The following is a 24,781-nucleotide window of genomic DNA, read 5'->3' as shown; positions in this document are numbered from 1 at the left end:
CAGCAATTTAGCGGGTTGCATTTCAATGCCACATCCCAGATTTGGGAGGGAAGCAGATTGGCTGCATTTATTGTTACTCTGCCTTTTTGACTGTGATTTTTGGAGATCAAACCAGTGGTGGATAAAATATGTACGTGAAGTCAGAATCTCTGGGTTAGATTTTCACTTTATGATCAGAAAAATATCTCTGGATCATAGATTTGGAACTCGAAGGGAACTTAGAAGCTCTTCTAGTCCTTTTTTTGTTTGTTTGTTTTTGTGGAGGGAGAAGAAGTTGAGGTCCACAAGGCTTATATTATTTATCCAAGGTCCCCCATGTGGTATCAGAAGAGCTAGGATTTGAGCTCATGTACTGTGTCTAAATCCAGGGTTCTTTCTCTTCCACAATAAATACCCTCTCAGTTGTATAACATCCCCAATTCCTTTTTTCCCCTTCTCCAAATAACCACTGCTTTTCAGTTCTCATGAGGGGAAGATGACTCTTCATAATGACTTCTGCTTGTTCAAACCAGGGACTGAAAGGTAATTGTATGACCCATTCCCCTTTGGTCACTGTCCCCAGATGAATAATGTCCTTTGATTTGGGCCTGTAGTCACAAATTCTACCTCTTAGCCAATGGCCAAAGTGAAAACTCATCTTGTTTCTGATTGCTATTTGTGGTCATCATCTAAAGTGTCACCTGCTGTGTGCAAATTCCGTAGTAAGCTTTTTATCTTATTGTCCATCAGTAAACTAGCTCATGTGCTGCTGAGGGAGCAAAATCCAGTGACAGATCATTGCTGCTGTGTGGCAGCTCTGGGTATAAATGAGGGATGTGTAAAGTGTTTAGCTTTTTGGAAGAAATTTGGTGTACTGATGCCAATTGTTATTTTAATGTAGCAACTGAAATCTAAATCTGTGCAATTGGATTATTGTGGCTAATTTATTTAAAACCCAGCATCCATAGATCTTTAAAATGTCAGTGCACCAAATCTTAAGGCCTTGGGACTGATGGTAACTGATTGTTGAGTTTACTTCTAAAGGCATCAGTTGTCATTGTTCAGTTGCATTCAATTTTTTGTGACCCCATTTGGTGTTTTCTTGGCAAATATGTTGAGTGGTTTGTCATTTCCTTCTCCAGATCATTTAACAGATAAGGAAATTGAGGCAAACAGGGTAAAGTGACTTCCTCTAGGTCACACAACTAGTAAGTGTCTGAGGTCAGATTTGAACTCAGGTCCTGCTGACTACCAGGGCTGATAAGCTATCTGCTTTACCACCTAGTAATGTCATGGGTTAGTAAAATGCCATTTCTGTTCATACTTGTAACAGGCTTCTTGGAGTTAATTTTTATAGAAATGATTAGAGAGCCTGATTTATAAGAAATGCAGTGATTGTATATGCTGATTCGTAGAGAAGAAAAGGGTCACATAGAAGCTGATTTACATTCTTAGGAGGGAAATAACTGAGATTGATTTTGTACAGGTTATGATTGCTTGTCAGTGGTTAAATTTCAAAGGAAAAATATATGTCCTCTAGCAATTCATTGAATTACATTAAGAACATAAACACAATCTAATTTGGATTTATTTCCCTGAAGCCAGGGCTGCTATTCTACTATGCTACTCCTCTCTGTTTCTCTCTCTGTCTCTCTCTCCCTCCCTCCCTCTCCTTATGTGTAAGGAATTTCACAGGAAAGACAATAATTCAGAATTTAGTTGACTGATTCAGAAAGAATTACCAAGTCAGAGTTTCAGATTTGGAAGAATCTCTAGTCATGCATGAAAGGAAGCCCTGTTATAACAAATGTGACAAATGGTGGTCCAGCCTCTGTGGAAAGACTTCCATCGAAGATCAACCCTCTTAAGGCAAACCTTCATTCTTTTAGTTAGTTCGATTTCTTAGGAAGTTTTCCCTGTCAGGAAGTCCGGAATCACATCTTTTCTTCTAATTCTGCCAAAGAAAACAATTCTAATCCCTTCCCACGTCACAGCCTTTTAAATGTTTGCACACAGTCATCGTTGGTAGCCTCTGAATTCTCTTTTTCCAGGCTCGGTATTCCCACTTCCTTCAACAGATTCTCATGAGACAAGGATACAAGGCAGCTCCTCTTGCCAGCCTCGGACATCTTCCTTCTTATCAATTTCCTCCTTAAACTGGGGCACATTCCATACAGTTTTTGAGATAAGGTCCCACAAGGGCATATTATAGGGGATTGTCCCCTCCCTATTCTTAAATCCAATGCCACTCTTAATTCAGCCCAAGATTCCATTTTGGGGGAGGGGAGGAGGAAGAGCTTTCATATCATAGTGCCAGATTTCTTTTACTATGTTCAGTAAAACTTGCACAGGAATGCATTTGCCTTATGTAATTTGTAACGCTTGTTAGTTGTAACAACCATAATTTTTTTTGGAATTTTAGCACCAAAGTCGCATAGTATCCTTACTGTTCATATGGAAGGGGAATTTCTGCTGCCTGAAGCAGAATTTAAGATTCTGTTCTCTAAATAGTCTGCTATAAATGGGAAATAGGAAGTGGATTTTATTTAAGGAGTAAGGGTTGGGCATGGCACCCCCCAAATTTTTGGCCCTCTCTTTGCACCAGAGAAAAAGTCTGAATTTTTCTTTCTCATTTATGGGGTGTTATAGTAACTTAATGTAAACTTTGGGTTAAGGATTTGGTCAGGGCTTTGGGTCATTCATTATCCTTTGCCTGTTATCTGCAGCATCCACAATCCCCCCCCCCCCTCCCAATTCCCATTTAATTTCTTATGCTGCCTGGCAATATCTTCCAACCACAATGGGGAATGTCACGATATGCAAAGGATACCTGTATAGTTAACCAAGAGCCAGTTAATTTATAGGTTCATGGGATCCTAGATTCACTTGGAAGTTCAATCCTAGTCCAACACATTCACTTATGTCTTAAGGAAATAAGGCATGTTGATGTGCTCAAGGTCAAGCACCTACTTCAGTGTCTGAAATGGGACCCAGATACATATCTTCTTATGTCCAAGTCTGAGTGCTCTCCTCTTCTCTCTACACCACCCTGCCTTTCTAAGATGTAGAAAGGATTCCTCCTTTCTGCTTCCACTCAGATTTGGTGGGATTTGTTGTAAAAGAGGCTATTGATTTCCAGCTAGAGAAGAAATATGCTTTATAATTTAGAAAATGACATGATTATCAGGGTCTCAATATTTTTCCTGAATTCACAGTTGTTTTTGTTCATGTTAAATATTTTTTAAAATCCATTTGATTAGTAACCATGAATTTTTGTTAAACAGTTCTAGTCCTGCAGTCTAGTCCCAAGTGTATGATTTCTTGAGGGTAGGACGCTAGATTGTCTGAACTGAGGAAGACTTAGATTACTAGTAGTGAAACTTGGGTAAGACACTTCCACATCCTGGCCCTTAATTTCCTCATCTGCAAAATGAGGATAAATAGCAACAATCTCATGTAGTGGTTATAGAGATCGAGAGACAATGAATGAAACATGCTCTGAAACATTCTACAAAAATGAGAGTTCTAATCTCAGATGGGGGAATGGGAATTCACTGATCTTTTAAGTCAGGCCAACCTGAAGCATGCATCTCTTCTATGATGTCTCCCATAACTGACCATCAAGTCTCTTGAAGACCATCAGTGGTGGCAAGGTCACTTCCTCTTGAATTACCCATACTTGGACAAGTATTGTCCATACTTGGATAGCCCTAATTGTTAAGAAGATAATGCATTTATTGAGCTAAAATTGGAATTGTTTGCATTGAGAGTAAGCAGAAGCAAAAGTTTTGAATCCTATCCCGGATTGTACCCAGGAGTAAATGAAGCACTTTGATTTGTTTTTGTATTATATCCCATGTAAAGTATAAACTTTACCCTATCCATTTATAAGGAAAATATGGATTTCTGTTTGACAGTATTTTATGTTGATTCCAGGGAGCATGACTTCAGCCACTTCACCTATCATTTTGAAATGGGACCCAAAGAGTTTGGAAATAAGGACTCTGACAGTGGAGAGACTACTGGAACCTCTTGTTACACAGGTAAGACAATTCATCTTTTCCATTCACATGGCTCCATCTTTGTTATGTTGTGCCTTGTGGGAGAACTTAAAAATTTTATGAAAAGAGAAAGCAACTGTCCTCTCCTTTTTATTTTATATTGAACCATTCACTGAACGTTGTTTATTATCATTTCAGACCATATTTTGTGAGACTTGCTTGATCAACTTCTTAGCCAACTAGAACTTAAAATTCTATTTTTTAAAGTCACTCATATGAAAGCATATGATTTGTGGAATTAATTTGATAGGATAATTGAGGAGAGCTACTGGACCTGGGTGAAAGGGGACTTCATTTGCAGTTCTGAAATCAAAGTCTATATAAAAGATTTCTTCCTCACTTTTAAATGCAAATGCGTAGCTAGGAAACTGCTTACAAGCTGAACATTATCTATTGAATTTCCCTTCACTTGACAAAGCAGCATTTGTCTCATTGAAATGTGGAACTGTCCCCTTTTAGTGTTGTTGCACCTTGCCATGTTTCATCAAGATGACTGTCACTAGAAAAAAAATCTGAAAATGTTCCAGTTTGCAGAGCTCATTTTAGAGGACTTTTTGTTAGGGAAAATATTTTTTCTCATGGGAATTGTCCAATTCGTAGACTGGGCTGGATTGTCCTAGTAATCTCCAAGTAGTTAAAATTAGGGGGTTTGCTTTTTTAACATTTTATAAGACAGAGTTTTATGTACAATGCAGAAGTTGTATCAGCAATACTGCATATTGTTGTTGAGAACAATTCCGTGAATTTTCGTAACATCTTGTGTTTTATCATTATTTATATTCTACTCACAAAAAGTCCTTTGGAAAAACCTCTCTTCTCCTAGAAGCATATGTGGATACTCTCTCACACTTGGTTCTTACCCTAGGAGTTCTGCTCCTATCAATTACAACTAAGAGTGCAAAAGGTGATCAAAGAACATCCTTCACTCTTTGTCTTCATTGGACATGATCTGTACTTCTCAGAAACTGTACCAACTTGTGAAAGATCAAACAAGAGGCTTTACTTGCCATAACTTGAAGTCTCAATTTCTCTTTATTCATTTTTATTGGTGTCTGGCCTCAGTTACCTGTCAAAGAGCTGTAAATGGGAGTTGTCTATAGAAAACAGCAAACCTAATGGTAGCTTCTCAGACCATTTAGATTTTAAAAAAAATGCATAATGAATGTGTAACTAAAGCCAAGCAATGTAAGATGGATAGGAGTGTGATACAGGTGAGGAATAATAATGTCAAGAATGCTATTTATTGCTCAACATGTGTTGAGGTTGGTGAGGACAGTAGACCATCACGAGTGATTATTGTTGTTTTTAAAGCTTATGTGGTGGTTTGTCCTTCCTTCTGAAAGAGGACCATGACATTAAGAAGATTATGGCATGACTTGCAACTGATTGGGGTTGAGTGAGGGAGGACTGTGAAAGGCACCAGCTTCACTTTCTCCTGCAGAGAGGATCCAGTGGCCAGGTATAGATCATTACAACTAGAGATGCCCCAGGATGCAATGGGAGAGTTTGGTCTTTTAAAACAAGTTTTGCTTTTTGTTTCTTTGTCAAAGAGAGTAACTTTTGTGCTGGATATGACAGGTTAAAAAAACAAAAAAAAACAACTAACATAGACTTGATTCCTAAAGAGGGTAAAAGGGCAGCTAGGTACACAGTGGATAGAGTGCCAGGTCTGGAGTGAGGAAGGCCTGAGTTCAGATGGGTCTCCAGCACTTGCTATCTGTGTGACTCTGGACAAGTCACTTAACCTTGTTTGCCTTAGTTTCTCATCTGTAAAATGTGCTAGAGAAGGACATGACAAATCATTCCAGTATCTTTGTGAGGAAAACTCAAAATGGGGTCAAGAAGAGTCAGATGTGACTAAAACAACTGAACACCTGCCCTTGATGAATCAAGGTCATAAAGAGATTAAAGAGCTGGGTTAGGAAGGAATGTCAGAGATCCTCCGACTCCATCTCCTTAACCTCATGATCCTTTGGCAAGATTACCCAGCATTCAAACTGTACACAAAGAGGGTAACTCCAGTGGGCTGACCAATGACCCCAAATTCCAGTACTTTTACGTAAAGGACTATCTTATGTAGAACTCACACAAGGCAAGTGCTCCCGTGGAAGACAGAAGAAGTGGTACAAATATACTCTGAAGGCCTCTATGAAGAGCTTTAATATTGATTGGGAGACATGGGAGACATTGACATGGGACCATCCAGTAAGACATATGAGTATCAAAGATGCTGTGCTTTATGAGCAAAGGAGAATTGCAGTAGCATTTAAGGGAATGTGAGATGCACATATCTAGAGACATCTTCATCATGCATTTCAAACCAGACTATTTGTGCGAGACCTCTAGTAGAGCCTTCTGCACTCATGTAGGACTGATCAGTCACAGTGGAACTCACTTGACCTTTACCCCCAGATCATGATGTCCTTGGTACTCTTTGATAAAAAAGGAGGAACAGTAGACAAGGACAACTTCATGCTCCACCCTACTTCACTTTACTCCTCCCTTTTATGTTGCCTTCTCCCATTAGAATATAAAGCCCTTGAGGGTAGGGATTGTAATGTTTGCATGTTTTCAAAGTGTCTGTTTGGCTATATTTAGCACAATTTCTCCTTCAGATTAAGTGCTTAAGAATGATCTAGTATAACCACCTCATTTTACAGGTGAGAACACTGAGGTGCTGAGGGCTTGAAAGTACTTGCTCAGAGTTACAGAGATAGTAAGTACTGTTTGAAGTCCATACCTCATCCTTCAAATTCAGAGCACCAATTTTAATCATTACACCAGATAACCCACATCCTTTGTTTAGGAAAGAATGAGAATTTACTTTTCAGAGACAGCATCAGTGATATTTCAGAGTTCATGGAGAATGTAAGAGGTGCTTGCTGAACAAGTCCAGTCTAGTTTCTTCAGTTCTTATACTTGTGTCTGACTCTTTATGACCTCATTTTGGTTTTTCTTGGCAAAGTGATTCCTCATTTCCTCCTTGGACTCATTTACAGATGAGGAACCGACGCAAACAGGGTGAAGTGACTTTGCCCAGGGTCACACAGCCAGGAAGTGTCTGAAGCTAGATTTGAACTCAGAAATGAGTCTTCTTTACTTCAGGCCTGGCACTCTATCTACTGGGCCACCTAGCTCCCTATGCAGTTTTAGGCATAAAGAAGGGCACAGATGGATTGAATTCTTTTTTTTTTAAGTGAAGCAGAAAGAATTTGTCGGTTTCTTTCATTTCTGGAAAAATTCAGGAGCAAATTATTAAGGAGAGACTTAGCCAACATCTAGAAAATGGAAACGTGATCGAGAATAGTCAGCATGACTTCATCAAGGTTCCGTCATGACAACATGATTGACATCGTTTCTTTTGGGACAGGGATCTTGGAATGGTAGGTTAGGGAAGTTTTGTTGGCGTCATTTATTTCAGTTTTAACCCACCAAGCATACTTGTGGAAGAAATGGAGAGAGGTAGGCTAAACAGCGATGCCTGTAAATGGGTTTGGAGTTGGTTCAATGGCAAGCCTGGGAGAGTTTTCAGAGTCATTTTGGCATTGGGTCTTCCCTGGTGATGTTTAACGTTTTAATCATTGTCTTGACTCAAGGAGAAAGTGGTATACCTATTAGATTTACAGATGGCACAGAGCTGCTAGAAATAGCTAACATACTAGATGAGAGGATTAGCATGCAAAAAAGGCTAGAACACTGTGTCAAATCCATAAATACCTTCAGTAGGAGGAACTATGTGGCCTTACTCTTGGATTTTTTTAAAGTCAGTTTCCTAAGTGCAAAAATGGCAGAGCTCATTTAGGGTTAGGGTTAGGGTGAGACCAGTGGGGGGAAAGGGGATTAGCAGACAGAAGAGCAGTCCATTTTATTTAGCTGTGTGATAGCATAGCCAAAAATGTGGCTATGATCTTGGCTGCATTCAGCAAGGCAGATCTATCAGGAAAACAAGGCAGTGATGGTCCCACTGTATTCTTTTCTAGTTACAAGACATGGAAAGCATCATGTTCCGTGACATTTGGAGTTTCCAAAAAAGCACAATCAGGAGGACAAAGGATGTTAACTCTATATCATATGAGGATCAGTTGAGGGAACTGGAGACATGTTGTTGTAAGAAGAGAAGATTCAGAGATGGGGACCATGATAACGGTCTTCACGTATTTGAAGGGTTATCACTGGGAAAAGACTCTTGACATTAGACATTAGAATGTATGCCCTTGAATCTAGGGTCAGTCTTATTTTTGTATTTGTCTCTATAATGTCTGACGTCACTAGGCACTTAAGAGATGCTTATTAATTGGATAACCTCTTTGATCCCAGAAAGGAGAAGTAGGATCAATGGGGAGACATTCAACAAGGACAAAGGTTTTCAAATAATGATTTAGCCCAAAATGGAATTGGCTACTTTGGTGGAATTTATAGGTACTTGCTCAAAAGAGCCCTTTAAGCAGAACTTAAAATCTTGAATCTATTATAGTGGGATTCTTGTGTGGTATAAATTGAACTCGGTGACCATTGAAGTTCAATCCAGTTCTTACATTTTGAGATTTCTTCAGTGTAGCTGAATAGCTAACTTAAACTTCCAAAAATTATGTCTTATGTGAGTTCTGAACATAGTATGTTGTACTTCTCAAATACTTTATCAGTCTTTTTAATTAGATAATTTTCGTAGCAATATTATGGGTCTCCATCACCTTTCTGTTGTCACATTTTTAAGTAATGGAATTAATAGACAGGAAAGCCAGTATTCTTGCCTAAGGGCCTCTTACACAGTTATTGACTCTCCTGTTTGCTGTGCTTTCTATTTATGGTTTAGACTACTTAGTCATTTTTGGTCTGTCAGGTAAATGCAATGCTTTAACCCTCTTTTTTCTCCCTCCAGAGAAACACTATATTAGACATTTCACTTTGTATAGGTAAGAGGTGAACTGAGGCACTTGAGCATGTGCCTTAATTCAAGTCAGCAGTGTGACTTTAGTAATGTAGCAGTAGATGGGATGGAATTCAGCATTTTATCATTACTTTGTGTAAACCTCAGTCAGCAAGCATTTTATATCTCCCTACTATCTCCCAAGCATTGTGCCAAGTACTGGGGATACAAAGAAAGGCAAAAGAAAAACAAAACAAAACAGCTTTTATCCGTGAACCGTCCAGTACCTAGCTTTAACAAATCACACATATATGTTCTGAAATGTGATAGTTGAAAAAGGCTTCTCCACATTTGATACTTTCTGTAAAACATTATTCAGTTGTTTTTCAGTTGTGTCCAACTCTTTGTGACCCCATTTGGGGTTTTCTTGGCAGAGATAGTAGAGTGGTCTGCCTTTTCCTTCCCCAGATCATTTTACATATGAAGAAACTGAGACAAACAGGGTGAAGTGACTTGTCCAAGGTCACTCAGCTACTAAGTATTTGAAGCCAGATTTCAACTCAAGATTAGTCTTCCTGACTCCAGGTCCAGCACTGTGTTACCTAACTGAGCATAAAACATTCAAGTGTCTATTGTCGTGTTTCAGGCATTCCTCCCCTGTGGTTTGGAATGAAATCCTAGCAGGGAGTCTGATATAGCAATTTGACTTTAGAAGATCACCTAATAAAAAGAAAGAACTGAGATTTTCATATAGAAATGAGAATCTCAATAAATACCTCAGGGAATGTCCCTGAGAATAAAAGCTATTCCAAAGCCACCATTATGGAGGGGTGGGGAAACAGAGACTTTTGAAATTCCAAAAGAGTCAGAAGTATTTTTCCCCAAACACTCAGGCCCATGAGACTTGAGGCATTCCCAGCAGAGAGTGACAAGAATGAAGGGGAACAAGGAGGCAGGAGATTTGGAGGAGAACTCATTTACTGTAATAAGACAAATGGTTTTACATTTTGACGCTAATCAATACTTTAAATTGCCCACACAAATTTAGCTGTTAATTGTATTTTAATAAAATGAGGCCTGAAGTGTTTATCTTGCAGTGTTGCTCCATGGGAGATTCCTTTGGGAAGAGTGATGATATGGAGGTCATGGTCATGGAGATGAAAAGAATTTGTTCTTGTGAAGTTGAGTCTGTTTTGAGAAATACGTACTTGCCTGGAATGTATTGCACCAAGAGCGATCAGCTTGTGTTCTTGCCTTCAGTGTGTGTTGGTCTGGAGACTCGCTTTCCCTGGGTCTTGGAGCTTTGCCTCTGTTGAATACAAGATTTACTTTTTTAAGTGTTTCCTCCTGGGAAGAAAAAAAAACTGCCTTTTTTCTTCTAAAAGCATTTAAAATTGTTGTTGAGTGGTTTCAGTCATTTCTGACTATTTATAATCTCATTTGGGGTTTTCTTGACAAAGATACCCAAGGGGTTTGATGCTTCCTTCACCAGCTCATTTTACAGGTGAGGAAATCGTGACAAACAGAGTGAAATGACTTGCCCAGGGTCACACTCCTAGTGACTGTCTGAGGCCAGATTTGAACTTGGGTCTTTCCGACACCAAGCTGGCACTCTAACCAGTGTTCCACCTATAAAATTTATGATTAAAAAACAAAAGCTTAGACCAAACACTCCCACTACCGAAAGCAAGGTGAGCCTAGTTAAGCCCTTTGAAAAGTAACATGTGTTTTGTCCCCTTTGTCCGTATCTTGCATCCTGTATTAGTTTACAGCAGAACGCAAGCTTCCTGAAGGCAAAGAAGGTTTTCTTTTTGTTTTTGTAACCTTTGCTCTGATTATAGTTCTTTGCACTGCTGTGGACCTGTGATGTCATCTGTGTAGGAAACTCCCTGGAGAAACTCCCTCCACGGTCACAGAGGGGCAGCTGTTTAGCTATTTGCACCTTCTCTTTTGAGAGATCTTCTTGAGGCTCTGAAGAGTTCAGTAATTTTCCCACATGTCAGATGTGGCATTCAGAGTCAAGTCCTCCAGAAAATCTCTCTGTAACTCCAGAATATCCTTTGTACAGAGAAGGCATTTGATGGATCTTTGGGTTTAATTCCATTGCTTGCTATCTTAGCTTTCTAGTGCTTATCAACCAATCAAACAAAAAGCATTTTAAAGCACCTACCGTATGTCAAGTGGTGCTTAAATCCCTGGTGATTTCCCTCAAGTGTTCAACCATCCAGTGTTCGCCATTGACCTCTCTCTTTGAAAAGCTGAACTTAGAACTTTGATGGCTAGCAAGACACAATGAATAACTATGGGTCAGCAGTGAGGTGGTGTAGTGGAAAGGGTACCAGGCCTAGACTTAGGAAGACCTGAGTTCAAATCAGTCTCAGATACTCACTAGTTGTGTGACCCTAAGCAAGTGACCACCCCATTTACCTCCATTTGCTCATCTGTAAAATGAACTGGAGAAGGAAATGATAAACCACTCCAGTATCTTTGCCAAGAAAATCCATAAATGGGTCACAAACTTGTATTCCTAACATTTAGAAAAGTGTCTGGAGGAGTGTAAGTACTTAATGATCTATTTATGCATCTACGTATCTATGTATCTCTCTGTTTGTGTATTTGTCTATCTAGCTGTCTATCACTGATGATTAACAATTTGCATTTGCTCTATTAAGAGATATGCGCCTTTGATTGTTATCCATAGTTGACAGTTTAATTTTATTAAAATTTAACAGGTCCTTAAATAAATTTCATGAAGTAAGTTTTTACTTTGTTATATTTGAACAAAATTTCCTTAATCTATTATTCTTCTTCTTTTAAGTTTGATTGTATTTCTTTTTGTTGTAAAGACTAGAAAATTTAAATGTCATATGGAACAAATAGCATGTCTTCCTGTTCTCATTTTAAGCAAGAAAAAGCCACCCCACCCCCACTACATATACAGAATTGGAGCACACAATATTATAAATAATATTATTCTAAATTAGAGCATATACACATATGATCTGTTTCTTTAAAGGTGCAGTTTTTGTAATGCTCCAATCTCTCATCTGTCTGGATTATGCTTCGTAAATGGCATGAAATGGAAGCTTCAGTCCATTTCCTTAGCTTGGTGTTTGTTTTCCGCTGGTTTCTCCAATCCAGTCTTTTACAGATATTTGGTTGGTTGTCATTATTTTATTGATCAGTTTCTTCTTTTTTTGACCTTTTACTAGAGGGTTTTGGCAATAACCGTTTTAACATAGACTTTCCAGCCTGAATGTGCAAGACCCCCTACAACCAGGTTTGTTTGATTTTGTGTTCCACCTTGATATCTGTCTTTCTCTTAATTCATAAAATAACATTTTAATAATGATGAAAATTGGTGAATGGAAATTTATAATTGAGCTAATGAGTTTGAGAGATTTTATCCCTCCCCCCCCCAACCTGTCTCTTTCTTTCTTTTGCTCCTTGTGTCCTGGCATATTTTTTTAAATCACTATCAAAATCATACCCCTTTTCCACACACATATAAGTACTGATATGTTTGAAAGACTGAGATCAGTTATCTTCCAGATAGAAGATGAGGAGAGCTTTCAGGAAATGTAACTGTATTGGTGTGTGGCCAAACTATGTATGCACAACATTACAGTTTCCAGATTTAGAAAAAGTTGATATGAATAAATTTGAAATTATCAGAGCAATTAGAAGTTTATTTGCATTACAAAACATGGCCCTGCAGACTATATTTAATTTTGATTAATTATCTCAAAGAGCAGGTTAATCTTTTTTTCCATTAAAAAATACTTTCTGATTTGTGTGTGAGTGTGTGTGTATGTGTGTATGTGTGTGTGTGTGTGTGTGCGTGCATATCTATACACAAACACAAAACCACAGGGGAAGGCAGATTTCAGTTTTATCGATCATAGGTATTCTTTTCCAAGGAGTGACATTTTAGCAACTTCTCCACTAAAGCCACGACTTGAAGTCTTTTCAAAGCTTTTTCTGAAAAGATGAACCATTACATATGGTTTCTCAGAGGTGCAACCAAGGCTGTGAAGGCCTCCAGTGTAGACATATAAATGGATTAGATTGTGCTTTCCTGCAAAGTGACTACTCTAAGAATAATAGCTCATCACCAGAGAACTGGCCACCAAGTTTGTTTTTTTTTTTTTTGTTAAAGTTACATCAGTTGAGGGAGTTATTCTATAAAGAGACTATAAGTTTAGATCTGCATTGCTGAAACAATGACCCACCCAGTGAAATAATAAAAATAAAGAATACATAGCGTTTGTAGAGCTCTTTAAGTTTTGTAAAGAGTTTTATATGTGTCAACTCCTTTATTGCTCATAACAGTCTTTAAGGTATCACCATCTCTATTTTATAGAAAAGCAAATTGAGATTGATAGTGGACCTCAACCAAGGTCCACTGAGGAACTTTGGAATCTATATTGGGAAGTCTACAATAATTTTTTCTTTTTATTTATCACATCTAGTTTAAGGAAAGATGAGGACTTGAATAGAATAAGATTGTGTAGAGGAAAGAGTATTGGCTAGACTAGTAGGTATTTGTGCCACATCTTACCTGTAACCCTGGACAAATCACTTAACCTCTTTAAAACTCAGTTTTCTTATTTACAAAATGAGGAAGTTGGATCAGATCATAAAATCTCAGTGTGGGAAGGCTGCTCACAAGAATCTCCATGATAATGAATCCAAAAAGCTGTCCAATGAGAACTCTTTAATTTCCAAGACACCCTGTTCAGTTTTGGATGAGTCAAATTATAGAGAATAGTTTTCTTTAAATCAGTCTTACATTTTCTTTTTTTACAACCTCTACTCATTGCTCCTAGTTTTTTCCCTTGGTATCACACAGAGGAAATCTTCTGCTGATTGTCCTTCAGATGTTTGAAGATAGCTATTCTCCCCCTGTCCTTCAACCATGTCTTCTTTTCTCTGGACTGACCATCCCCAGTTTCTTTAACTGATCACGCAGTGACCTGAGATCCAAGTCCTGCACCCTCCTGGCTGCCCTGCTCTATTTATTCTTTAGCTTATCAATGTCATTCTTCAAATATGACATGTTGAATTGAATACAGTTCTCCAAATATGTTATCTTGTTATTTCCGGGATACTCTGGCTGTAGTAAATTGATAGAAGTTCGCATTTTCTTTGGATGGGTGTGTTGGAGTACAGAGGCTAATGTTTTCCTCTCTTTACCAGTCTCACACTTTCAGTCCACTGCAATCCCCAGACCTTTTTGTTTTCAGCCCAAATGATATATAAACATGTATTCCCACCTTGTACTTGTGTAGTTGATGTTTTAAGACTTGAGGACAGATTGTACACTTATCCTTATATTATAATTTTCATTTCATTAGATGTGACCCTGTTTTCTACTTGCTCAAGCTATTTTTTATAGTATTTTATTTTTTCCAGTTATATGTAAAGATGATTTTTAACATTCATTTTTACAAAATTCTGAGTTCCAAAATTTTCTCACTCCTCCCCTCCCTTCCTTCTTCTTAAAACAGTAAGCAATTTGATACAGGTTACATATGTGCACTGATTTACTTTATTTTTTTTTGGCAGTCAATTCCAGGTTTTCCTTTTATTTTTTAAATTATTTTATTTGTTTTCAAAGTTCTACAATCTCTTTCATATATCTTAGATTTTTTCCCTCCCCTCTTTCCTCTCTCCTTCCCTGAGATGGCATACAATTTTATATAGGTTCTACACATACCTTCCTATTAAATACATTTTCACCTTAATCATGTTGCATAGAAGAATTAAAATGAATGTGAGAAATCATATAACAAAAGAAAACATAACACAAAAGAAAATGATCTGCTTCATTCTGCAATCAAATTCCAAAGTTCTTTCTTGGGATGTGGAAGGCATTTTGCCTCAAGAGACTACTGGGAATTTTTTAAATCCTTGCATTGGAATGAAGTACTAAGTCTACCAGAAAAATTCCTCACATACTGTGTTTGTTGCTGTGTACAAAGTTCCCCTGGTTCTGCTCTTTTCACTCAGCATCAGATCATATACATCTTTCTAGGCCTCTCTAAAGTCTTCGTGCTCATCATTTCTTATAGTACAATAGTATTCCATTACATTCATATAACACAGTTTATTCAACCATTCCCCAACTGATCAGCATCCCCTTCCTTGATTTTCAGTTTTTGGCCACCACAAAGAGAGCCACTATAAATATTTTTGTACATATGGGACCTTTCCTGTTTTTATCATCTCTTGTCGATACAGTCCTCGAAGCTGTATTGTTGGGTCAAAAGGTAACCTTTTGGGCGTAGTTCCAGATTACTCTCCAGAATGGTTGGATGATCTCACAGCTCCACCAACAATGAATTAGTGTTCCAACTCTCCCACATCTTGTTCAGCATTTATCATCTTCCTGTTTTGTCATGTTAGCCAGTCTGATAAATATGATGTGGTACCTCAGAGTTGTTTTGATTTGCATCTCTCTGATCAAAAGTGATTTAGAGCATTTTTTCATATGACTACAGATATCTTTAATTTCTTCCTCTGAAAACTGCCTGTTCACGTCCTTTGTTGGTCAAACTATTTTGAGAGTCTCTGTTAATTTATTATCCATCCCCATCTTAGAGGGGTCTGTCTAAGGTACTTTCGGAGTCAAAGTCATATAGTCTTATGAAAAGGTGTGAAGGGTTTGCAACATGCACCATTAATCTATTGAAATAAATGATACAGATAAATTATCAGAAAGGGAACCATCACAAACATAATAGACGAAATATGACAATTTAGGAGACCAGTCCTTCCATGCTATTTGAGAACATCCATGAATACTCAAAGTAATAACCTACTTAAAGTTTCTGTTACTTTGAAATAGTAAGTATCCTATATGGCACTTTATTTCTTTTGTACTGGCTGTCCCTAAGATTGGAATGGACATCTAGCTGACTTCTGACCAGGAGAATTTCTACTTTTCCTTCAACAGTTAGCATACATGTCATCTTCTCTACGAAGTCTTTCCTCTTCACTTAGAAATCAGCTTAAATACTTTTTTGTCACTACATGTTGTCCATATCCACTTAAAAGCTACTTTTTGTCATTTCTCCCTTCACATGTTTCTTTACATACCTTTCTGCCCACACACTTCACCATCACCCTTATTATATCTCTACTAAATTCAAACTGTTGCCTCATATTTGATCTTTCTACCACACCTTCTCCCTACCTCAGTCCTTCGTCTTTTTTATTGTATTGTTCAGCTGTTTTTCAGTCATGTCTGACTTTTCATGATCCCATTTGTAGTTTTCTTGACAAAGATATTGGAGTGGTTTGCCATTTCCTTTTCCAGCTCATTGTACAGGTGAGGAAACTGAGGCAAACAGGGTTAAGTGACTTGCCCAGGGTCACATAGCTAGTAAATGTCTCAGGCCAGATTTGAACTAATGTAGATGAGTCTTCCTGATTCCATGCTCAGTGCTCTATCTACTTAGTCATCCTTTACTTAACCACTAAATATTTTTCATAATGTGCAGCTCTGATCATTTCAGCATTTCTTCCTCCTTTGGGGTGAGCAGCATATTCTTGTAATGGGATCTGATTCGTAATTTAATTCATTTCCTATATAACTTTCATTTCTATAAGTTCATGGTCAGAGAGGTGGGGCAGGACATGTCTGCTGGTAAGTCCTTCTACTGGGCTAGTGTCCTACAAGGTCACAGCTGAAGATCTCTATTTGTTTTTCATGGAATTAATACTAATACACTAGCTGCAAACTGACCTAGATTTCAACTCCCAGATTCCTGTAACTTCCTTTGAAATATCCAAAGTCTGAGATTCCATTCCCTTCAATTAGAATGGAAAAGCAGAAATGAAAAGACCAAAGTTCAAGACAAAAAGGTCATTGGCTTCAGAGAAGGAAGAAGGTCCTTAAGGCCCTCCCTCTTACCTTAAATTTACTCCTAAGATGTGGTAAATGATGAAGTCACCAAGGAAACCCAAAGATCAAAAGAGGCTAAGAAGAAATAAATGAAGTTGGCAGACCTTTTTGGTTGCCTCCAAAGCTAGTCAGAGGGCCTTGACTTCACCATATATTAAGCTTCTCTTACATGTCATCATCACCATTCTCCTGGAAGTAAACTACCTGGTGTCCTCTTAGAGGAAAGATTATTTTTCTCTCATGTTAATAGTCATTAAAATTGGAGAAACTTGGCAGAGTCAAAATGGTAGGTTAGAAACGGGGACCAGCTAGTGCTCTTCCCCCAAACCCTTCAAAAAACCCTGTAAAAATGACTTTAAACAAATTCTAGAGCAGCAAAAGACACAAAATGATAAACTAAAGCAAACTGCTAGCCCAAGGCAGTCTGGAAGGCAGATGGGAAGGGTCTATCCCACTGGGGTGGGAGTAGAACACAGTTCGGTGTGGGTCATGGACAAAATGGCAGTCCCCCCATAGGGGACAGAATCACTGGTGCCTATGTGGATTCCAGACTTCTCAACCCACAAATACTAAAGACAGCTTCAAAAGTCAGTGGGAAAAATGTCTCACCTGGCTGAGAGAGAAGCATGGTCCTGCCCCAGCCCCAGTACCAGGGCAGCTGCAGGCACTACTGAAGAGGAGGCTGCTTCTGGAGTCCTACAATTAATGGAGCTCAAAAGTCAAGTAATTGGCTAGGAAAATGAGCAAACAGGGGGAAAAGAAGCAGACTATAGATTCTTACTTTTTCAGTGAAGTGGTATTTTCTTATGACATTGATGATGAGGAAGATCAAAACATACAGCCAGAAGACAACAAAGCCAAAGCTCCTGCATCCAAAGGCTCCAAGAAAAATATGAATTGGTCTCAGGCCATGGAAGAGCTCAAAAAGGACTTTGAAAATCAAGTAAGAGAAGTAGAGGAAAAATTGGGAAGAGAAATTAGAGGGATGTAAGAGAATCATGAAAAATGAGTCAACAGCTTGCTAAAGGAAACCCCCCAAAATCCTGAAGAACATAACGCCTTTAAAATTAGACTAGCCTAATTGCCAAAGGAGGTCCAAAAAGCCAATGAGGAGATGAATGACTTAAAAAGCAAACTGTGCCAAATGGAAGAAAGAGGTCCAGAGCTCATTGAAGAAAACAATTCATTAAAAATTAGAATGGAAACTAATGACTTTAAGAGAAATCAAGAAATTATAAAACAAAACCAAAAGAATGAAACACATAGAAGAAAATGTGAAATATCTCATTGGAAAAACCACTGACCTGGAAAATGGATCCAGGAGAGATAATTTTAAAAATATTGCACTAACTGAAAGCCATGATCAAAAAAAGGACCTAGGCATCATCTTTCAAGAAATTATCAAGGAAAACTGCCCTGATATCCTAGAACCAGAGGGTAAAATAGAAATGGAAAGAATTCACCAATCACCTCCTGAAAGATATCCCAAAAGGAAAATTTTTAGGAATATTGTAATCAAATTCCAGAATTCCCAGGCCAAGGAGAAAATATCACAAGCAGTCAGAGAAGAAACAATTCAAGTATTGTGGAAACACAAACAGGATTTAGCAGCTTCTACACTAAGGGTTTGGAAGGGTTGGAATATGATATTCTAGACCTTAAAGGAGATAGGATTAAAACTAAGAATCCCCTACCCAGCAAAACTAAGTATACTTCAGGGGAAAAATGGAACTTCAGTGAAATAGAGGACTTCCAAGCATTCTTGTTGAAAAGACCAGAGCTGAATAGAAAATTTGACTTTCAAATGCAAGAATCAAGAGAAGCATGTAAACAGAAAAGAGAAACTATAAGGGATGTATTAAAGTTGAACAGTTTACATTCCTACATGGAAAGATGATATTTGTAATTCATGAGGCTTTTCTCAGTATTAGGAGAGCTGGAAGGACTATACATACATACATACATACATACATACATATACATATTTTATATATATGTATATATATGTGTATATATATATATAGAGAGAGAGAGAGAGAGAGAGAAGAGAGAGAGAGAGAGAGAGAGAGAGAGAGAGAGAGAGAGAGAGAGAGAGAGAGAGAGCACGCGAGCGCACACAGGGTGAGCTGAATATGACGGTATAATATCTAAAAAAAAATAAAGGGTTGAGAGATATACTAGGAGAAAGAGAAAGGGAGAGGTAGAATGCAATTAATCATCTCACCCAAGGGAGGAAGGAGGGAGCTTTTGCAAAGGAAGGGAGTGGGGGAAGGTGAGGGGGAATGAGTGAGCCTTTCTTTCTTTGTATTGACTTTAGGAAGGGGTGGTATGCACACTCAGTTGAGTAAGGAAGTTTACCTTGTCCTAAAGGAGGGCAGGGAGAGAGGAATGGGAGAGGGAGAGGATGGAGGGGAAGGCAGAGAGTGGTCAGAAGCAGGTGCTTTTTCAGAGGGCTGGGTCAAGGGAGAGAAGTGAGTAGATGGAGGGTGGGACAGGATGAAAGGAAGTGTGTTTGGTCTTTCACAACATGACTGTTATGGAGGTCTTTTGCATGACCACACATGGATAGATTATATTGAGTTGCTTGCCTTCTCAATGAGGCTGGGGGGGAGGGGGAGAGGGAGAGAATGTGGAACTCAAAACTTTAAAAATGTTAGAGGTTGTTTTTACGTGCAACTAGGAAATAAGATATATAGGCAATGGGGTACAGAAATCTATCTTACCCTACAAGAAAATACAAGGGAAGAGGATAAGGGAGTTGTGTGATAGAAGGGAGGGCAGTCTAGAGGAAAGGGCAATTAGAATACACACTGTCCTGGGGTGGGGACAAGGGGGAGATGGGGAGAAAATTTGAAATTCAAAATTTTGTAGAAGTGAATGTGGAAAAGTGAAAATAAATACATTTTAAAAGATCAAAAAAGAAGAAAATAAATACAATTGGAGAGACTCAACCTTATTTTCCTTGTCATAAACCCAGTCTCTCAAGGACAAGGCAGTTGTAAAATTTAACATTTTCCTTATTCTAGGTATTGCTACTCCGCCCAACTAGATCAGATTTATAATCTAACAGAAATTCCTGCCCATTGTGTTCCACACAGGTGAATTGTCTAGGTTGCCTAAGGCTGAAGTCCCTTTGTCCAAGAGTAATCTGATGTCACCATCCCAGCCCCTCATTAAAATAGGTTCACTCACATTAATTGTCAACCAATCAGAATTGATTTCCACCCTCTGGAACAGATACTTTCCCAAGGGCATATAAATTGTAAATCTTTGGCATTCAAGAGTGTCATTGGCTCTTTTATTAATAAAATGCTAGCATTATTAATAAAATTACTAATGACACAGAAGTTATGTTTCTCAAACTTTTTAAACATTCCAACTGTACACGTGGAAAGTTCATCCTAGCTACCCTCCATTCAGTTTGCCCATCTGTAAAATATAGAATGCATATAGTACTTACCTCACCATTTTGTCATAAGGGTTGAATGAAATATAGTTAAAAAGCAGTGTGTAAATTTTAATATGCTCTATTGAAGTTTGCTATTATTATCAGCTTATCATGTTCTTTCTCCTTATCCTGCTTCTCTCATTTTATTACTAAAATATTTTACTAAAGAGGGGAAATTATGGTAATAAATTCAATAAATTTGCTCTGAAGTGGAAGTGTTCCTCAATTTTTTTGAATAAAAGTATGTGTGCTGGTATTTGAACAATTTGTGTTTTTCCTTTTTACTATTAGTTATGTATTCACTTGCTTAATGACTATAATTTGACTCATTTATAAGTTCATATGAATATATGAACAAAGATATTATGGCATTAAATTATGTTTAATGTTTGTTCAATATCTGGCATCTTGGTAAAGGGGAAAAACACTGACTTGTAAACCAGAAGACATGGGTTTAAATTCCCCCTTCTGATCTGTTTGAGTTGTGTGACCAGGAAACCTGGCCTCCTAGTCCAGGGGTGGGGAACCTGTGTCCTTGAGGCCACATATGACTTTCTAGGTCCTCAAGTGCAGCCCTTTGACTAAATCCAAACTTCACACAACAAATCTCCTTAATAATAGGATTTGTTCTGTAAAACTTGGATTCAGTCAAAAGACCACACCCAAGGCCTACAGGCTACAGGTTCCCCATTCCTGTCCTAGGCTTTAGTTCCCTGATCTGTGAAATGAGAAAGTTAGAACAGATAGCTCTAAAGTCTCATCCAACTCTGTATCTAATCCTGTTTAATACCACTTTTATGGAAATCAAACAGCCAGGACTGAATTCCATTGTTTAAGTAGATGGCTTTGAATCTGAAATCTGTTTTTTATAAACTCACTGTGACTTTCCAAGCCCTTTATAAGTAATAGATGAGAATGTATCATTGGAAAAAAGTTAAAGAAATAGAAATGTTAGCTACTGTGAAGTTGCCTTAAAGGCTAACTTAGTTTTCCATATAATTACTGTATAGCACCTCCTCTGGTTTGGGCAGGTTGGGTCCCCAGAAGGAACTAACTCCTCTTTCCTGTGGATTCTAGGATTCTGAAGCACTGCAGTTTCTAGTCCTGTCGGTCTGGAGTCTCGCACTTCTGTGCTCCTCATTATCAATCAAGCAGGTGAACTCTATCAACACTTAGAAAAGTGATTTCATAAGAAAGTTCAGGAAGAAGAGTTACCAAAACAGTCTGCCCAAATTAGGGACTCCTTCTTTCCACTCACAAACATAGGATCCTTGAAATGAATGTGCTTGAACTTAATGTATCAATGGTAGGGGGCACATTTGTGGAAGGAACATGTGACCAAGAGGGTACAACTCTGAGTCATTGCCTCTCCCTGACAAAGTCCTTTTGGCTCTTTGTGAGGTTCTAAAGAAGTTAATTCTAGGTGTAGCTGTCTGCTGGCTTCAGGAATAACTGAATTCTTAAAATCTATAGGTGGAATTTCTCTCTGTTATGAAGACTGATGATCCCTAGAGGGATGACCATTGTCTGGTATCAGTATTTTAACATTCATCTGTGGAAGCTTCCTCTGTCACTGGCTACCATGATTTGGTGGCCACATCTCTGGTTGCCAGTCAAATTTTAATGGAACCTTGGGGTTTCATGAACTTTCTCCTGGCTTCTCCTATCTCAGAATGTTTATTTACATAAGAGAAAGAAAAAATAAATACAAAAGAAACCAAGGCACTGAGTACTCACAGACACAGAAGAACAAGGCAGACCACCTACTAACTCTCAGTAGTCCTGTTCCCACTCATTATCAGGAAGGAAGAGAGACTTGGAGATCATCATTTCCTGTTGGAGATAGCTAAATGGTACAATGCATAGTATTCTGTACTTGGAGTAAGGCAGACCTGAATTTGAATCCTACTTCGGACACTCACTAATTATGTAACCCTTGGCAAATCACTTAACATCTCTCAGTCTCAATTTCCTCATGTGCAAAATGGGGACAATAAAAGCAGGTACTTCCTAGGGTTGTTGTGAGAATCAGATGAGAAAATTGATGTAAAGCATCTGGGAACCTTGAAGTTATGTAACTGACAGCTGTCTCTATTGAATGCAAACAGTTTCAGCTCAGCACCTCCTGAGTTATGATTCTTCTGCTTCTTCAACCAATTGAAACACTTTTTACCATCACACAGTTAAACACCATCAGTCAAACATGGCAAAATAGTCTTTCACATTTTCATGTTTTGGATTGGGACCAAGCAAGCGATGTATGCACATGCTCTGTCTAACCCACCAGGGAAAGTAAATCCAACCATGCCTTAAATGTTAGACCTTCTTGGACGAGTATTCAATTATAAATTTGGAAATTTACTTTGGATCAATTGACCAGTTTCCAGATGTGAGGCTATAAGCTGCCTGCCTCTCATCTGGCTTACAATCTTTTAGGGTTTGCAAGAAGCCCTGTTCTCAATTTTCCCAACAATACTGACTTAGTTTTTCCGAGTTAGTCTCATTAGAACACTTTATGTTTTTCTGTCTTGATCTGCCTCTGCTCCAGAGAGGGTGATGAGGAGAAAGGTTTTCCTTTGGAATCTAATCAGGAATCACACTGCTGGATTGAACTAAGACATAATGATGCAAGAAAGAAGCTAGCAGTGATATGGCAAATATTTCCTGCTTATCTTCCTCATTTAATATCTCATTTAAGCAATAGCTTGTCCCACTCAAACATCTATATGTGTGCTGGGGAATGCAGGGAGGCAGCTCTGCTCCTGATCGCCTCACCTGGATCAGAACTTTCTTTTCAATCTAGACTTTGAAATATGGCTCAATGTAAGAAGGCTAAATGCATTTGAGAGAGGGAGTAGTAACTGCACCTCTTCCAGTAGTTAACAAAAAGAAGAAAACATTTTTCCTGATTCTTGTAATATAACAAGAAATTAATTTAGAGGAAATATTATCTTCTCCTTATTTCTGCTGTTATTTTATCCCTAAGTCTATAACCAAAGCAGTGTAGTTAATCAAAGGTTTTCTATATGACCAAAGGAAAATGGACTATCTAATCAACTAATTTATGCCTAAATAGGACTATTTTCAATGTTATCATATTATTTGTTCCTTAATGTGCTTCCTTTCATATCATCACCCACGATCACTTAGTTTTCCTTCTGTCTTACATATTTTAAGAATATCTTTTGTCCTCCATAACAAGCCAGTCACCAATTTTTCCTCTATATATATTCCCCATATGACACTATACGTAGTCTCATTTTCTGATTTCCTGATCTTCATTTGTTATACAAATAGGCTATAGCTGCTTTACAGCCACCATTTTCATCTCTATTATCCTTTGTGTAATACTCATCTCTCTCTCTCTCTCTCTCTCTCTCTCTCTCTCTCTCTCTCTCTCTCTCTCTCTCTCTCTCTCTCACACACACACACACACACACACACACACACACACACACACACACACACACACTATCTGGGTGATCCATCTAATTGTATGTAACAATCTAGAGAGTAGATTCTTCATTCATTTGGTTTTTCCTGTGTGATGTCAGACCAAAATCTCTGGAGTAGTTGTGGATCATTTCTAAGAAGTTCAATAATACCCCAAGGTTTTGTACCACGGGAACAATGTAATCCAAAAAAAACCAAAACAAAAACAAAAAAACAAAAAACAAACCCAGCAGCACCTGAAGGACTTTACCATCCACAGGGAGTCCCTTTCCACATAGGGTGGAATTTGTAATGTATTTTTTCCATTCGGCAATCATACGTCTTTCTGTTTTATGCCTTGCTTTTTATTTATGATTGGAAGCTTGTTAAAAGACAGTAGTTCACAGCACAGAGTCCATCCATTGTACATCGTAGAATATTACTTACAAAGTCATGCTTCTTTCTTACTAATACTATCATCCATGATACCCTCTGTTCATGTGAAGATGAGTTTCACAAAGGTAGAAGAGTCCTATATATCAGTAGTAATTGGTATTTTCTGTGTCGTTTTTGTTTTCAGTATTAATAAAGTCTGAGATTCTCCCCATACTTCTGTTATCTTCGTCTTCTCCTGATACCATATGGATTAGTCTGCCAATACCCTCATATTTTTCTAGCTATACTTAGAATGTTTAGATTGTTTTGTTCATCTTTGTTGTCTTAAGTGTTATTACTTTGTCCTTTATAATAACATCTCAGCCCGATGTTAAAGATTTCAAATGTGATGACTTCTCCTTGACAGTAGAAACATTTTGTGATAAAAATATATGCAGATCTTTTCTAACTTCCATTTTTTGTCCTACTTCGATTTCATCCCTTAAAACAAACATCAGGATGAATTTATTTAGTTGGATCTCTACCCCAACTTTCTTTAAACTGGTTTTGTCCTACACTGCATTTCACAGCTTCATGAGGCTATATTGTTCACAATTCTCCATAAAATTTTGCAGGAAAATTTATATTCTAAACTAGTTTTTCTTTTGGGTGCCACCTTTCTCTGCTTCTCACTTAAGCAAATGTTTGCT

The 24,781-nt window shown here is 38.1% G+C and overlaps 1 protein-coding gene across 3 annotated transcripts in view; it reads left to right on the top strand.

Annotated features, from left to right (window-relative positions):
- Positions 1-24,781, top strand: part of CTNNA2 (catenin alpha 2) — a 1,515,416-nt gene that overhangs the window by 158,801 nt on the left and 1,331,834 nt on the right. For all 3 annotated transcript variants that reach the window (XM_072637016.1, XM_072637013.1, XM_072637014.1), the window contains exon 2: positions 3,916-4,022. In XM_072637016.1, coding sequence (XP_072493117.1) covers positions 3,921-4,022 — 102 coding nt within the window. In that variant the 5' untranslated portion in view covers positions 3,916-3,920. The remainder of the gene's footprint in view (positions 1-3,915; positions 4,023-24,781) is intronic.

This window comes from Notamacropus eugenii, chromosome 1, assembly GCF_028372415.1.
Source record: "Notamacropus eugenii isolate mMacEug1 chromosome 1, mMacEug1.pri_v2, whole genome shotgun sequence".
In the NCBI taxonomy this organism is placed as follows: domain Eukaryota; kingdom Metazoa; phylum Chordata; class Mammalia; order Diprotodontia; family Macropodidae; genus Notamacropus; species Notamacropus eugenii.
The sequence above is the reverse complement of the archived record's forward strand: the minus strand, read 5'-3'. Positions and strand labels throughout refer to the sequence as shown.